This window comes from Limanda limanda, chromosome 2 (assembly GCF_963576545.1).
Source record: "Limanda limanda chromosome 2, fLimLim1.1, whole genome shotgun sequence".
Classification (NCBI taxonomy): Eukaryota; Metazoa; Chordata; class Actinopteri; order Pleuronectiformes; family Pleuronectidae; genus Limanda; species Limanda limanda.
This window is the reverse complement of record NC_083637.1, coordinates 25,522,341-25,539,143: the sequence shown is the minus strand read 5'-3', so window position 1 is coordinate 25,539,143 and position 16,803 is coordinate 25,522,341. Positions and strand designations below refer to the sequence as shown.

Genomic DNA, 16,803 nt, shown 5'->3' with positions numbered 1-16,803 from the left:
TGCATGCGTTTTCTTAATTTGCAGTGCATTGAGCTCTATGGACCGTACTTTGCACATATACAGACAGACAGACATTTTCTGAATTAGTAGGTAGATTAATAAACCATTGATGACCTGCAGTGGATGTGACATTTAGACTATCCGTATCCAAAATACAAAAGAATATGTGAAATGTTTATTCTATCATACATGAAGTCCTGAAGTAAATCAAACAGCCTGTGTGGCCTGTGGAGGAGATCAATACAACTGCTCCTGCACTATTATGGAGTATTGACAGGTTCACAGAGCACATGGACGGGATGGGACAGACACACCTGTGCAGGGCGGAGTCACAGCAGCTCTGTCCAGTCACACACGTGTGTGTTCTAAACAGGGGCGTGTCCTCACCTGACAGGTAAATCACACACACACACAGCAGACAACACCTGAGAGTCGCAGGGAACTTCCGCTTTTCTACGTTAGAACAGGCGTATCTCTCATTCTCTACGCATCCTGCGCTCCGCGTAAGTGTCCAACGACTATTTCTCCTCAGAGAGCCTCCGACTTTTACTGGGACCTGTTAGCTCCGGTTAGCTGTGGAGCTACCGTTAGCTCAGTTAGCTCTGCATGCTAGCAAAGTTAGCGCTGGTAGGGTAAAGGCTACGGGTGGGATAAACAAACACACCCCGAGTTCCTCACCATACACACAACGTCACGCTCCCCTCGCGTCCGCTCGTCAAACTTTTAAAACCCTTTGTTTTGTCTTGTCTTGACTTGCTGTTGAAAAAAAAAAAAGAAGTGCATCCATCCATGCTGGAATCTTAGTCCCGCCCCCCCGCTTCCCACATCTTCGGAATGTCGGCGCGTAACCACGGCAACGGCACTGTACACAGACTTCCGCGTCCCGTCATTGGCGCGCAGAGCTGTCACTCAGCACGGCGACAACAGTTGTGCGGATAAATTGACGAAAGTTCGACTGAGAAATCACAACTAAAAGTAGCGAGAGTAGCTCGTTCCACAGGTGTCAAAACGTACAGGCACAACAATGACCCGTTAGCTTCATTTATAGAGTTACAGGAAGTGTTATCAGCAGCAGGACATGTGCAGGAATCAGTGTTTAACCAGCTTGAAGATGGAAAACTGCTAAAAAAAAGGAAAAGCTGTGGGTTTGAAGAAGGGACAGCTCAGGGAAAAGGTGGATGCAGGGTCTTTTCTTAACGTGTCGATAAATAAGTTTGGTGAAGCGGATCACTCAGCCGGAGAGTAAAGAAAGAAACTCCTAAATGACTTACTTGTGTCCGTCGGACGGTGATGCTGCTCGGCCAGGCTCCATAGTTGAGTAGCTAAGGTTGGTTCGGTAAACTCCGAGGGACGATGGGTAAACAAAAGAAAAGGCTGCACCATCTGGCGAAGTAGCCTTAAGAGGGAGGGAGGGAGGGAGGGGGTGAGGGAGGGGTGTCCAGGGTGGGCAGCAGAGGGGGAGACTTCAAACTGATGAAATAATAATACAAGTTCATTTGATAGAGTTTTCATCCAGGGAGCTCAACCGATTCATTTAGTGTGTGTTTGTGTGTGAGGTAAGTTTATCCAGGCTTCTCACACTAATGTACAAGCAGACACTTTTTAACACTCAGATTTTGTTGGTTATTTTTCTTTACAATAGTTATAAAAAAACGACACAGTTCAAAAACATTGTTAGCGAAACTTCCTTAACTCACTTCTATAAGAAATCTGTACCTCTGAGGGTCAAACTGTCGTCGATGTGTCTTTAATGTTTCGTTGTTATTTGAATTATGCAATTTAGAGTTGCAATACGGCCTGTAAAACAATCGAAAGTATTGTTGGGATATTAGATCCTTTTCTATCAGTAAGTTCTACACGCCAACACATCTTTAATGTACAAGCTGTGGCACAACTTTCACATCCGAAGTTCTATTTCAAACTAGAAAAGACAGGTTACAGCAAATCACATCTGAAGATTTGTTCTTTTAGTTTCAAAAGTTTATTTTGAAAAATTATATTTCTATAAGTCTATAAAAAGATCTAAAGCATTGTTGGGACGTAATGTTTTTTTTTTCTTTTCAAGTGCCACCCGTTGTTTTAATATTATTATTTGTCTGTCCTGATATTTAAAGTATTTAGTGTAAGTCGCACAGATGACATGATAGTTTACAGTTCAGCCATAAAAGTTTGTTCCTGTATATACAGTTACCTTGTACCTGTGCCATCGTGATTTCAGCGCTTCATGAAACATGGCAGCTGCTCAGTAATCCTGTTAATACCCTTTTAATCATGAAGAGCCCATCTTAATGGGTGCTGTAAATCCAAGAACTACATTTTCATACACTGGTCACTAAAAGGGAAATACAGCCTGGATGAGAAGGAAACTGTACAAAATGTGACCGTGACCAACTTCACCATGGAAAAGGTCAGTTAAGAGTTAAAGATAAGGTCAAATACAACAGATCTTTGAACGGCAACAAATTCCATCATCTCTTTGTGGTTTCTATCAAACTCTGACCAGTTGTTGCCCGTTTGGTTATTTTGAGGAGGCCGGCCACAGCTCGTTCTTTCTGGTAGAGGAGAAGAGGAGACAGAACACCTAATGGTTATAACCTCATTGTTTGATCATATTACAGACGCACAGCGGACCCCTGTGTTTGCCAGGCAACCGGTCAGGTTGTGGAGCCCAGCATAGAATCCACAGGGAGGAAATTGTGTCATTAAATAACGAAACATAACTTTAGCATCTTTAAATAATTTATTCATTTTCTACAATGGACCATATGCAGTGATCAAAATATTGAAATGAACTGAAATACACAATCGCTTTTAATCATGTTTTTACAGGCAGATGTAAATAATAAAAAAAGAAAAGGCTACAGATTAAAAAAGCTGCAAAGTGAATCCTCACTTTCTGCTTCTTTCACACACTTATTGATGAAATCAGAACTGTGGCAAGTGGGCACCAAACAGAGATGTATTCTTTTAATGCCAAGCGTCAACATGCTGATCGTAAACAGGTGACATTATGGGACAACTTGGCAGAGAAAATACTTATTGGGTCAAAAGCAGTGACTGCATTATCCTCTGAGCTCATTCATTCCTCCAGTGGAAGGAAAATAAAGTCTTGAAGGGAAGCGTGTTAAATCAGTCAAACATGACCTTTGTCCACAACCTCCCCGCCCATCTCTCAAAACCACAAAGGATTTCTGGGTAATCGTATTACCCCCTGCAGGGATCCCCAGTCAGGCATTTGCTTTTCTTACGCCTGGGGAAATACCAAAGGACTAGGTGAAAACATTTCTTCTGTCCAGTTGACACATAGGTAGCATAGGACCAAAAAAAGAATTTCCTTTCCTCACTACATGAATCCAAACTGATCTGAGACTAATTTAATCTTTTTTTAGGACTCACATTTTGATTTCAATAAGAGCCATTTATTATGGGAATATATTATTTTAACGTGACCAAAGGAAACCGGTCCCATTGCCCTTAAAAATTGAAAAGCAGTCAAATGTTTTTATGCTTTGTGGAACACATCTGACATCAAGATGACAACTTCCAGTTTTTAAGTGCTAGGTGTATTTAATATTCTGTACAAAGACAATGAAATATTTACCCATCTTTAACTGAGACAAAACAATATTTAAAGCTCAACAAAAACAGTAAACCTCCACTGTCACATGGCAACCCTACGCTTCACTTCCCCTGTCTGTTGATTTGTCAAAGCGGCTGTTGGTTGCTAAGGTTACAAGGTTCCCTTTGGATTGTGTTGCATTTCTCCCTCACAACAGTCACGGCAACAGTCGGCCCACAGAAATACAGTATCAAGGACTACGCAAGAAAATAGCAGTAATGCTAAGCATGCTTTCAAGCTTTCAGTGTACAGGACATACATATATTCAGTCTTTTATCTAAGGCAAGTGTATGTACAGAGTGACGACGTCCATCACACTCCCAGGCAACTCGAGGTCAAGTCTTCAATAAAACAAGCTTTCTGCATTCTGCCCATTCGTCTTATCGTGTACGTGTGTTTAAAGACAGACGAAGAAGATGGCGTCATATTATGCATCTATTTAACATCGCTCACCTTTACACAGCTTCCTATTTTATCATGCACCATGATTTCCATATTACTTTACAACTTTACAAGATACAAAAGGTAACTCCATTTAAAGACTGTAAATTACATCTGGTCTTATTACAACAATAGTCACATCTTACATCCTGAGAATTAAAAAGAAAAGGGACAGGAAGTTGACAGGTGGAATCATTCAGGTGCCCTGGGGGAGGTGTATGTACCGGAAACAGGAATAAACAGAAGCAAGATCATAAAATCATATGAGGAAAGGATTTTCCTCCTGCAACTGGTTAAAATGAAAAATAAAAGATGACATCACTGCAGTTTTGGTATTTTTGACTTTAGGTGTATGGGCCCTTAAACATTTAAAACTATTTTATTTAGAAACAGCACAAAGTGAGGTTCTCTTTACACTGCTCAGTTTGTCCTCTCACTTAACATCCAGAATGTGTCACTGAACGGATGCAGGATTAATGTGACATCACAATACCCATCCCCTGCTCACGGAAAAAACAAAACAACGCCATAAGTGACTCACATGAACTCTTATCAATGTGTTGGAATGACCACAACAAATATAAAAAGATACTAGTTATTAACAACTTGTATGTCGGCCCATCACACCCATTTAACACACTTGAAAAATAGATGCATTGAAACTTTAAATATAGTAAATATTTTATCATGTTTTTTCTCTTCTCTATTATACTTTACTGACATCACAATACTCGAGCAAGTCCTCACAGGAAAATAAACAAATCCAATTTTTGTGATCTTTATATTGTTTTTTTTTTAAATCAAGGTGCTGGGTCGGACGAAGTGTTCAAGGTGCTGTGATTAGTCTTGAGGAATGGTCTGTGGAGGGAGGGGTGGGGGGTGTAGTCCTTCATATTAGGTACAGGAGCTCACTCTTCCTATTCAGAGACTGCTCTTGTACAGTTTACACTCTAAACCTGACATGGAGTTAGATCTCTCTCCGTTTCTTTTTTTTTAAATATGTTTACGCTGATTCCTTTGAATTTATTACGGCGACTTCAGAAGTTCCGTCTTTGTAATGAAGCATTCCGAGGGGGAGGGATACATTGGATTTAATTTCACAGCCTGCCACACTTCTCACCTTAATCCACCCATGCTCCACCCCCCCCCGGCCCCTCTTTTTCACTCTGTGCCCCCATGTCCGTCTCAGCCTGTTGCTCTCACAGTGATGTATCCTGGTGGATTGATTGCAGGCAGCCCAGCAGCTGGTAATAAGGGCTGCCGGGCGCGGCCACGGTCTCGAAGACGGACTGGAACGCCCGGCGGTCCAGCTCCTCGTCGATCTGGTGCCGGTAAAAATCCATTGCAACCAGGCAGAACAGGTTGATGTCCACCACTTCACTGGAGCCCATTCGGCTAATCACATGAGGCAATCTGTTTAAGAGCGGGGGGGGTTAAGGACAACAGGCCAGTTACAAATTCTCTCTCATGTGCTTGTCTAAGCTCATCAATACAACATGATCACTGTCTTGTTCACAAGAGCGGCTTTTCATTATCTACCAATTCCAAAGATCTGCCTGAATGTAGAACACATCTCAAGAACTGTTCCTCTTATACATTTCAAACTCGGCATGTGTATTATGTGTATGTGTATATCGTCAGATTTGGTGCTTTTTGGACATGTGATAAAACATGATTAAACAACAGCCCAGCCCTCTCAGACAGGTTTAGAACAGGCACTGCACTAGAAAAGGATACAAGGCTGAGATCCACTGAGAGGTGGAGGCAGAGACAAAGAAGCAGGAGAGGCTCCACATGGCCATGGCAACCGGTGTCCTCTGAGTGAAGTTGGACAAGGACAGCAGCACCCAGTCTCGCACCATAGACGACTGGCCTGTGGCGTGGAGTGTCTGGAAAACCTGCGGGTGGGTGCACAGCAGTGGGAGAGTTGAGGAAAGATTAGATCAACACAAATGAAGAATATTGCCTAAATAAATGTTATAAAGGAGTATGTTCCACAGCTTCTCTCCTTTCCTGAGAGTCATTGAAATGCCAGGTGTCTTTCTTTTCAACCAGATCAGCCAGTTGGAATATTAAAAAGTTTTGGGTAAATTACCTCATTTCTAAACCAAGCAGGAACACAAAATTCTGTTTAACAAATATGGGATCTAAGAAAAAACAAACTTGATTCATATTTTATTTAACTATTAAATTCTATCACCATGTTACATTCCTGGACAAAAACTTTAAACCCTTTGTCTTTGCTCAAGCTTGGGTTGTCTCGACAACCTGTTGTCTGATTGGACAACAAAAGAGCTGGCTTACATGGTCAAAGCAAAGCAATGGCTTTACTGAGACTGAGCTAATGCTCCCTGCAAAGAGCAGACTGAGTGAGGGGTAAAAGGGAAACTGAGCAATGCAACATTTCCTTGGTCAAAGAATAATCAGATCAAATTCTGCCTTTTGAGTCTAAAGAGCTAAACCTGTTTGAGAGACTTAATCTTGCCGTTGCATAAAATGCCCAAGGAAAAAACACAAGTGATTTTCTTTTGCATGGACTCATGTCCTGCTGCTGACCTTGTACACGACAGTGGCCATGAATTGTGGGTAGGGCTGCTGATTGGAGAGGAACTCTCCGATGACCTTGTTCATGACGTCCTGTGGCGGGAAGAAGTCATCCAGAAACTGGGGCAGAATCCTGGCCACTACACGAGCCTCGCTTGGTAAACCCTTCCTGATTCTACAAACAGGAAACCCCACAACAGAGCAGAAGACAGGAAAGCAAACTTTTTATCATGAAGTACAGCATCCTTTTGTTGAATTCTACAAACCCCATACATGTTAAATATCAAATAAAAAGGGAAGGAAGAAGGCTGCAATATACATTTTAAATTTAGTTCACATACAATGGCAGGTTGGTGTGCTTGTGTGTACCTGTCGAAGAGCACAGAGACCCTCTCCATGGCAACAATGATCGACTCGCTGTCTGGGGCTTGAGGGTCAACGTGGTCAGGGCGACTGGCAGGGCTGGCTTTCTCCTTGCCTGAGGAGAAACCAACATGACCCGCCGTGACGCCCGTCGCCTCCGCTACGGCAGAGCCAGAGTCAACCTGACCTCTAACCCCTGTCACGTCTGAACCCGACGCAAGCACCGCTGAGAGGACGAGAGGGGGGGGGGGGTTGGTACCGGTTGAACCAGTGAGTGAGAGGTTAGAGGTGGAGTAGGGACACTGCCATCACAAGATTCAGACCTAAATTGAGTTGATCTCATAATCAAAAATTGGTATATATATATTTTTCAGGGAGCTACCCACGTCAAGTAACATTCTTCAGAAGGATTTCTATAGAACAACTGGTGCTTAAAGTATTAGAGAGATTTTCAATGCCATGTTTCCTGGGTACAGTGGTACGGCACATATAAGATTAGCCTCCTGTGACCCCAATGTGCTTCAGCTTGCACGGCTGTACAGCACGTAAAGGGGAGGTATGCAGAAAGTGATAAGTAGGTTTGCAAGAGCAGAGGTTTACTCAAGGAATTTGTTGGGTATCTCAGCGTTTTAAAAAAAAAAAAAAAAGTTATTTAGGCTATCAGCATAAGGACAACATGCTAAGAGTTGCTAGAGTTAGTAGGGACCAACGTAGGGGTTAGAGGTAGGGTATGTCAGAGGTACCATTGTACATAATACAGTGTTTCCCAAAAAGTTACATAGACTGTGGCAGCCCACAAATGTGTCATACTGAACTAAATATATATTTTGACGATACATTGATGTATTTTTGGCAGTTCGTACACATTGTTCATCAGAAGCACCAGAAGAAATCCTGTCATGCAGGTGGATGGTCAAAAATATTTCAGGGTGTGCATGACAGCATGCATGTGCCTGGAATGTGTGCAACACAACCAGCCCAGTGAGCTACCACCACAGTCTAGTTGTGTGGGAAACACTGCAACACACGTATTAGATGCAGGGAAGCAAGCAGGTTTGTAAAATTCTGACTTCGATTACATATACAAACACTTTCATACAGTACTTTGAGTACTGATAAAAGTATAGGTAACTACTAAAATGGTAGCATTAAAATGAACAAATTCATTTTTGCTTGTGAGTAACTTACAAACAAATCCCAAATTTGTTTTAACATACATAATTTCATGTGTGCATGTTCTTTCTGATGCATACACAATAAATTGTACGCCAACCAGTTAGCAATGCAGGGGGCTTACTAGCAGCCTCACGTTCCCAACCAATGAGTTTCCTACACTTGGCTTTAAACCCGTGTTTGTTTCAGAGTTTTGAGCATTGCAGATAAATAGTCTAGGGCAAGAGTGGAATAGGAGGGAAGGAACATTTTCTTTGTTGTTTATCCTGCTCAAACTGCATTGCTCCTCTTATCAGGAAGGAAGGGGTCTGGGATGAGAGAGCGGGTCATTTAACTTGAATGGCTCTATGGTTCCCTTGTGTTCGTACTACATCGGCCTCAGTGAGGACTAGTCAGGATTCAGTAGTTAACTACTACAACAAGGGTCCATGCAGGAGAGTTAGCCAGATGCCATGATGAGTTTGCAGCAGAGTGACAAAGTAACAACAGCAGTAAAGAAAGCACCAGTCCTATTACAGTGCACTCTGGTGGTTTAACCAGCCTGCAGGTTTGTTATCACCTCACTCACCAGTGTACATGCAGGTGAGCATGAGGCCGAGTGCAGCCATGGCTCTGTGCGGTGACGGCATGTTGACCCGGTCCACGCTGAGCTTCACCAGCGCTTCTCCATCCACACGCGACAACTGCTCCGACAGCAGGAGGCGCTCCAGGCCGCGCAACACGCAGTGATATATGACGGAGGGGGTGGAGTCCTCGCTGGCAGACACCATCACACCGCACAACTGAGGGACAGGAGGGGGAAGTGAGAGTGGGACAGAGAACCGCTTATGATTTATACATTCCTGCTTTATTTTACTGGGAAATGTGTGATATACGTTAGGGTTGGTTTTCCCATATTAATTTGACCACACCTGTATAACTCCAGCCATGAACTCAGTTCCAACATCCAGAGGGTAGTTCTCCATCATGTAGAAAGCCACGGCACACATCACCAACACATGCTGCTGGTTATGCAGGTTCACACAGCTGCAGAATAGAAAGAGGAGACAGAGTGTGAATGGGACAAAGATTCAGATTGCAAAAAAAACGTTAAGAGCAGCACCTAGTGGCCAAGAGTTGCACTGCAATGATGCCTTAAGTGCATTAAGCTGGATAAAACTGATTACATGGTCCACTTAGTGTGGTGGGGAGGGGGTCAGACTCAACTCTGACATTAAACACATTGACTCAATGTGACCCTTTCATTACCAATGTAGTTAATTTAATTAGGTCAGGGTCTGCGTTTGTTTCTGTAATGAGAATAAGAGCGATACTCACTGAGCGATGGCCCGGAGGTTGGACAGCAGGTACTCGGAGACAGTGGGGATGAGCTGTTTGGCTGTGTCGTCTAGCAGGTCACACTCCAACACATACAGCACTCCATGCAGGGCCCCCATGCGGCTCGGCAGGTGGGTGCTGCGCAGGGTCGTCTCCAACAGACGACACACAGGCTCAGCTATCACTTTGTCCTGGAAATACACATTCAGATGCTTTATATTTATCTGTCGAATGTCAGGTTGATGGTATAGTTTTTACAAACAACAAATCACAAACATTTCACCGACACAAAAACATGCTCACCATGCCCAACACAGCTGCAGCTTTGCAGATGGCAGGCACCAGGTATTGATTGAGGATCTCATCCTCTGGCGGGTGGAGCTTCTGCAATTCCATCAGGGTGGAGAACATCATGTCAAACTGGTTCCTCTCTGTGAACAGGTCCGACACTGCCAGCAGCTACAGAGAAGGACAAGAGGGTGGAGAGGTTCAGAAGAGAAGTGACCTTAGGTTCGATGCACATAGTAATTATATGCTTTAGGTGCCTTATAAGCATAGGGATAATGTTTCACATGTCTATTGAAACATCTCAATACATTTTAACACTGACATAGCAGTTATACAAGCAAGTGTCTGGATTTCATACCGAGGGAGGATATTTGGGTCTACAATTTTCTCAGTTTCAATATTCGCCAGGAAAGTGTTTTGGCTCCATACAAGTTTTAATCACTGTCGATATTGACACCTGAAGGCATATCAGGTGACCAATTGCGTGCACTGAACATGCATGTGCCAATCTAAACAAGGCATGCGCTTGCCACTGTATACAGGAATTTATCAAGTAATAGCTTGTCTCCTATGCATGTCAGTTGTAAAATGCAGAATTTAACATTAGAACAGTTGTTAGTAAAGACAACAGGGTCAGTAACGCTTGTGATTGGTTATCCATGTTGGGTGCTTCCCCGGTGCAGGTTGTTTTCTTGTTGAAGTCAGTGATGTGATAGGAGCCCGACGAATCAGTGAAAGCTACATCATGATCCAAGATGGATGTAGCCTAAATTACTAATCGTGTGTTTTAACTCACCGATCGGACCACTTCACTTATGAGGATGGTTGGAGTCCTTCTGTTACTCGGGGAGCCAGGGATCAGCCACTGGCTGTAGAGCTCCAGGAGGAATTGAGAACATGAATGGATGTCCACACCTGCACGGTGCTTCCTGAGAGCAGAGACAATGGTAAGTCACAGTGTACAAGCTTATTTCAATGCTCAGAGTCACCTGTGCATTGGAGATTGAGGCATTACTGCATGTGAATGAATGTTTCATTGTCAGACCTCGAGTTTATAGGAGATGTCGGCGGAGAGGTGGGTGCTGGAGTGTCTGCGTCATCTTCTTCATCCTCACCCCATTCTTCCTCCCTCAGAGGAGTGATGTTGTTCCCCAACCACACTGAATGGATTGAGACCTGGGAAAATACATGCAGAGAAAAATGCATATTCAATTGAGATATTATTAAATCCACTACATTATTCAAGCTTGCTCTCACCCATCACTTCTTTGCTCTTACCTGCCCCAGTTTGTAATCCATGTTGCCCATCTCCCTCTCTGTATTGATCTGAAGCAGCAGCTTCTCGTGGCTGATCAGCGTACCTGCTGAAACAGCGTATAACAGAATGTATTCAGTTTAAACTAAATCAAGTGGAGCTGTAGTTACAGAGAGTTTGAATGCAGGTTGTCAGTTACCTGCAGAGGCTGCAGACAGTGAGGGCACAGGGTCCCAGGCGTGGTACGGGTGGTGTGTATGGACATTGTCTCTTTTGGACACAAGAGCCTGAATCTCTCTTTCCACCTCGCCCCTGATCACCGCAAGTTTTCTTCCAAACCTGAGCACAAATAAAACAAGTTAGCTAAATATTGCCACATTCCTATTTTAGGCCAATTCCTGATGAGACAATAGCTGTAGAGCTACCGTGTTTCCAGAGCTTTGATGCTCTTGTTGCGGGGCTGCTGTTCCAGACAGCTGACTGCAGGGTTGCCAGCAGCAGGCAGGGTCATGGCACTCAGCACCAGGCTGGTGATGGCCTGCACTGCCAACACATTCAACTGGGTGCGTTCCAAATCCTCCTAAAGACAATGATAAACATGCATTACTAAAAACAAATCAATAAATTCCAGCCACTATTATCCATGTACGTGTTTACAGATGTATTTACACAACCACAGATCTATGCACGCTTTTGCAGATTGGTCTACACATGTGGAATTTCAATAGACCTACAAATAGTACAACACCTTTAAAGATTCCTGTAAACATTCCCAAATCTCTGCACACATCTTCAGATTCTTTTGACCATTTACAAATCAGATTGGCAATCAGGTTATATTTACACACACTCAGATTGATACAGTTAGTAAACTCCCTACACAGACAAGACTGCAGCAATAATGGCTTCATACAGGTGTCAAGACCAAACGCTTGAACTTGTTTTTCTAAGCAAATCAATCTCAGTGTGTGTACCTCCTGCTGAGTCTCCTCCTCCTGGTCCATAGTGATGGGTTGGGTGACCAGCACCCCCAGCAAAGTGGCCCAGGTCTCCTCAAACTGAGTCCTGTTACTCCAGCCTGTACAGTGTTGAAAATATAAAAATGTCACATTTAGAATAATATGACAATACTGTATGAAAGGAGGGAGACAATTTAATTGAATGTTTCTGTACCTAGTATGTTGATGCGATAGAGAAACTCTCTGAAGACATCCTTCTCCTGCAGGAAGTCCACAGGGATCTCAGGTAGCGTCGTGCTGAATTCTCCTCCTGGTTGAGGGGACCAGCCCAGTTTCCAGACCTGCAAAACAAACATACACACACCATTTAAACAAATACACCAATGATTTGTCTCTAAATTGCACAAAGAATTTCATTCCAAACACTGACCAGTGGAGGAACTCGGGTGTAGCTGTTGACCAGAGGCAGTCGGGACAGACTGATGACAATGTTGCGTAGAGTTGGTGTGAGAAAAGCTGGGAATACACTGTTTTTATTGTGACCAAGGGCAAGGACGCTCTGCAGCCCTTCCACCAGTTCAGCCATGATCTCACATGCTTGCCACCGGAAAATGTCTACAACAGAGGAAATGATACATGCATAAATTCCAAGCTAAATGCTGCGACAAAGTATTGATTTACATTCAAGTGTTTTATTAAATTGTTAAGTGACTGCTCACGGTCAGCTTGTGCCGAGTCCACTTGGTCTCCTTCAGCGTCTCTTTCTGCCTTAGTCTTTTTCTTCGCTGGATACAGCAAGCGGTCACCGGGACTCACCGCCACTAGGAGGACATAACAAAAAGTTTGATCCATGATGAAATTATGCAAAATTCCATGCCCTGAGGCAGTCGTGGCATGTTACAGAACCAAATCGCAGGGAGTTAATGATCCTGCTGGCCTCATTACCTGCAGAGATGATCAGACGTAAGCAGTAGATAAGGGAGCAGGTGTGTGTGCTGTACTCTGCAGTGGAAAGCTTGTTCCAGACACAGGGCTGCTGCAGGGACAGACAGAGGCAGGATAGAGCCCACTGTAGGTCCACACTCAGGGGCAACTGATCGTGGAGCAGACGCCACACCAACACCTGTCAGAGTCACACACACACAGGAGTAAGAAGACAGCCAGAAAACATAAAGGCAGTGGGTGAAAAGCAATCACAGAACTAATCGCCTAAGTTTAAGATTTATATCAAAATACTTATTTCCTATAATACTGAATCATTGCAGCTACAAGGAAGATTTAGAGGTCATCCAAAGCACTCAAAAGGATAATAACATTATGTGGTCTTTTACCTCAGTGGCAGTGCAGGTGAAGGTGGTGATGAGATGCTCCTTGTCAGAGGGAATATGTAGTGAGGAAGGCAGCTGGCTCACACTCAGCAGGTACTGGGACAGAGCTCTGCAGAGCGACAACACGCGAGGGTAGAAATCTGCCACATCTGAAACAGAGGAACGTTTTATCAGTAAAAAAAAAAAAGAAGGAATGACAACTTGAGCCTTAACCAAGTTGGACTGACTTGTACTTTTTCATCCAATGCTTCTTACCATACACATCAGCTAGTTGTACCCAGTAGGGCTGGGGTTGGGAAGGAGGCAGGAAGGACTGGTGTGGTGCAGGAAGTGACCCGGTGACCGCCGCTAGTTGCTCGAGGGTCACCTGCAAGGCCGTCTCCAACAAGAGCGCACCCTGACCTCGTGCTAACCGCTGCACGCCTATACTCAGGCATGGACACAGCAGGCTTAGGTTGAAATCCTGGTGAAAAGACGACAGAGGGCAACATTCAGATTAAGTGATAAATTGAAATACAATACGCCAGTGTAGTACGATTCCTTGGCACTGCAGTTATATTAAAATATTTTGGTGCTCTTTTGGGTCGATACATATTTTACTGCAAAAGTAAAGTTTGTGTGCAGACTGAAGGCCTGCATGTGTAATGTTTCACCTTGCAGCTCATGATGGTCAAGAGATCAGCAGGAGGTAGTTTGGTTAGAAGTTCAGTCGTCTCCAACAGGGACACATCGCCACGAAGACAGCACTGAGACTTCACCAGAGCCACGTACCACTCCTAGAAACAAGAGAAAGGGTTTAATATTACCTTAATGTGCATGAATTTTATTTTTTCCCATTATGAGACTGAGCTGTTCCTTAAAGTGTGTTGGGGATTGTGTGATATATACAAGTACTCTGCTATCCAGCTTTGACTGAACACACCTTGCAAAGGCAAAAATCGATAATTCCTCACCTTATCTGCAATCACCAGTTCAGGGGCAGGGGGTGGATCTCCATCCAACGGGTGTGATGTCACAGGAGGGCTGGGGCTGCTCGTGTCAGCAACAGTGGCTCTGAACCTGTCCAGCAGGGAGTAGAACCTCTGATGCCTGTGACAGAGGATACAACACATTAAGATTTCAAAAGAAGTAGTGGGTTGTGTAAACTTATGATCTGGTTTCAGCAGGTGGGAAATCAAGCTCCTTACTTCAATACACAAAAACCAAGAATATTCCTTAAAATGGCTGCAATACACAGTAACGTTACCTCTGAGCGAGCCCACTGGTCTGAAGGTATTCCTGGATCCTGTCCAGTTCCTCCACAGGCAACTGAGCTGTACTGTTCTGGAGGGTGTAAGGAACAATGTAGTGAGGTATACAACCAATATATAACCCAGGATCATATGTGCAACTTACAGCCAAGCTCCTGTGGAACAACATGTAACGTGTACCTGTAGTGTCTCCGCTAGCAGCATTTCCACCCTGCGACACGCCAGCGTGTCCACCATGCGAGCCAGAACTCTGAAAGGCGTATTGAGCATCTTGTCTACATAAAGCATGAGCAGCGATCCAGACTGACTCAGGTGGATGCCCTCCAAACACTGCAGAGTCTTCTTCAACATGGTAGGCTGCATCAGAGTTAAGGTAACAATAAGAAGTATGGTGGCCGGGCAGAAAGGGTGGTAAAGGTTGAGAGGAAAGAAAAGGAAAGGTTAACCAGGTGGTCAGCAGATAGTGGAACGAAAACTGAATGAAGCAGATAACAAATGACCAATACCTTAGTGAGGTTGTCACAGCGAGACTGAATGGCCTGGATGAAGAGGCCACTGGCAGAGGAATTCCGGTGTACAGCGCTGATGAAGTCCTGCACCGGAGGCTCATGGGAAAGGTTAATCAGGTCACGCACATGGTTGACAATCAGCCAGGTCAGATGCTCCGAGTCGTGGAGATTCTGACACTAAAAAAGGAGAGAAAACCCGCACACTTAAACATTGAACTTCCAAGTTGAGGGGAAAAAAAGGAAATAAAATAGTAACGTCAGCTAAATTAAACATAAGGAGTCTCACCACATAGTCACAGAAGAGGATGAGAGCTCCCCTCCGTACAATCTCTCTGTTGACCATTGCTAACTGGGCCTCAAGTCTGTCTTCTTCACCTTCCCCTGGGGAGTGAGGGCTCAGCAACTTTGTGCACGAGAGGCTCTGTCTCCTGTCAGAAGGAAAAGAGAAGAACAGAGCTAGGATTGATGGGCAGGGTGATATTCAATACAATTCTATTTCCAAATCAATTCATAATTAAAGCCAGAAGCTGCTTGGGATCTATTACAATAGGAGACCTCATTTCAAGAACCATTTTTCCTTCTTCAGACAAGTGTCCTTCCTTTGTCAAATGCAGCCATTTGAATTCTTAATTTAGAGTCCTGACATAAATGGGGTCAAAACACTGTTCTTACCTGGGTGTCTGGTGAACCTCAGCCCACCAGGAGTAGTTGGTGTAGTCGATGATGAGGAGGACCTGGCACCAAAGGAGCACCAAGGAGGGGTGGGTGGTGATGAGGCACTGCACCATGCTGTTCAGGCCCTCCAGGGGATAAAAGGGGCCGGCCTCCGTGCCACTCTGTCCAGTGCCACCCTCGCCCTTCAGGAGACGAGTTGCTGCTGCTGTGATCCTGCGAAACATTCCTGAAGGAAGGAAATAGAAAAAATCTCTCAAAATAAAACTTATTCTGACATTTAAAATAAAGAAAGTGAAAAATAAAATGCCATGCTCACCACTTTTGAAGACGTGTATGAGACACATGAGCAGTGTACCCAGCTGCTGGCAGTAGAAGGTGTGTTGTTGCTCTGTGATGTCCACCTTCACTTCTCTGGAGGAAATGTCATCCAGCAACACTCCGACCAGCTGCAGCAGGAACCTGGAGGGAGGTGGAACATGGTCAAATTCAGAAATGTGTAGAACAAAAAGACATTTAAACTCATGGGACAGTGAATACTCTTACTAACCGGGCAAAGGTTTCCTCAGGTTGGACTTTCTGTGCCTCGCCATTAGTCTCCTGGTTACCGAGTGTGTCAGCAGCGGGCGGGTCGCTCGGAAAGGGGCTCTGCTGATGCAGGCGGCGGATTGTGTGGCAGGAGAGGAGATGTGGGGAGAGGGAGAGCTCATGGACTCGCGACAGGACAATGTCCTCAGTGGACTGGGAGACGAGTACCCGGAGCACGGCGAGGATACCAGACACCCACAGCTGTATAGTACCTACTGATGCCTGGAGGAGAAGAGGTTGGATTTACTAACATCTACTTTGCAAATCACTTAACAAACAGCAGACAAGGTGTTAAGGTACATCAGATAGTCAAGTGCAAAGACAGGTCTCACCATGGTGGCTGGGATGGTAAACATACTCTTGAGCAGCATGTCCACAGGCCTGAGAGAAGAGGGAGCAACAGTCTCAAAAAGAGTGTTCAACACTCCCAAAGCCTCCGGAGAGTCCAGATGCATCTGTAAAGACACGACAAACATATGTTTAAGCTTTTAGACCTT

General features: G+C 44.3%; 2 protein-coding genes across 2 annotated transcripts in view; both read right to left on the bottom strand.

Annotated features, from left to right (window-relative positions):
- The window catches only part of rgs12b (regulator of G protein signaling 12b), a 45,447-nt gene extending 44,675 nt beyond the window's left edge, over positions 1 to 772 (bottom strand). Inside the window, 1 exon segment of the mRNA XM_061092502.1 lies at positions 679 to 772. The gene's annotated coding sequence lies outside the window, so the exon portion shown is untranslated.
- A 1,949-nt stretch (positions 773 to 2,721) lies between these two features.
- Positions 2,722 to 16,803, bottom strand: part of htt (huntingtin) — a 33,945-nt gene continuing 19,863 nt past the window's right edge. The window contains exons 37-66 of the mRNA XM_061083555.1: positions 16,639 to 16,761; positions 16,269 to 16,528; positions 16,038 to 16,180; positions 15,719 to 15,947; positions 15,333 to 15,474; positions 15,044 to 15,223; positions 14,718 to 14,894; positions 14,534 to 14,610; positions 14,241 to 14,376; positions 13,941 to 14,063; positions 13,543 to 13,750; positions 13,291 to 13,436; positions 12,905 to 13,082; positions 12,679 to 12,780; positions 12,390 to 12,574; positions 12,174 to 12,300; positions 11,975 to 12,078; positions 11,426 to 11,580; positions 11,200 to 11,339; positions 11,024 to 11,109; positions 10,791 to 10,921; positions 10,542 to 10,674; positions 9,761 to 9,916; positions 9,458 to 9,648; positions 9,052 to 9,166; positions 8,709 to 8,922; positions 6,974 to 7,193; positions 6,617 to 6,779; positions 5,798 to 5,958; positions 2,722 to 5,473 (exon numbers count right to left, since the gene is read on the bottom strand). Of these exons, the coding sequence (XP_060939538.1) occupies positions 5,260 to 5,473; positions 5,798 to 5,958; positions 6,617 to 6,779; positions 6,974 to 7,193; positions 8,709 to 8,922; positions 9,052 to 9,166; positions 9,458 to 9,648; positions 9,761 to 9,916; positions 10,542 to 10,674; positions 10,791 to 10,921; positions 11,024 to 11,109; positions 11,200 to 11,339; positions 11,426 to 11,580; positions 11,975 to 12,078; positions 12,174 to 12,300; positions 12,390 to 12,574; positions 12,679 to 12,780; positions 12,905 to 13,082; positions 13,291 to 13,436; positions 13,543 to 13,750; positions 13,941 to 14,063; positions 14,241 to 14,376; positions 14,534 to 14,610; positions 14,718 to 14,894; positions 15,044 to 15,223; positions 15,333 to 15,474; positions 15,719 to 15,947; positions 16,038 to 16,180; positions 16,269 to 16,528; positions 16,639 to 16,761 (4,719 nt within the window). The 3' untranslated portion in view covers positions 2,722 to 5,259. The remainder of the gene's footprint in view (positions 5,474 to 5,797; positions 5,959 to 6,616; positions 6,780 to 6,973; positions 7,194 to 8,708; positions 8,923 to 9,051; positions 9,167 to 9,457; positions 9,649 to 9,760; positions 9,917 to 10,541; positions 10,675 to 10,790; positions 10,922 to 11,023; positions 11,110 to 11,199; positions 11,340 to 11,425; positions 11,581 to 11,974; positions 12,079 to 12,173; positions 12,301 to 12,389; positions 12,575 to 12,678; positions 12,781 to 12,904; positions 13,083 to 13,290; positions 13,437 to 13,542; positions 13,751 to 13,940; positions 14,064 to 14,240; positions 14,377 to 14,533; positions 14,611 to 14,717; positions 14,895 to 15,043; positions 15,224 to 15,332; positions 15,475 to 15,718; positions 15,948 to 16,037; positions 16,181 to 16,268; positions 16,529 to 16,638; positions 16,762 to 16,803) is intronic.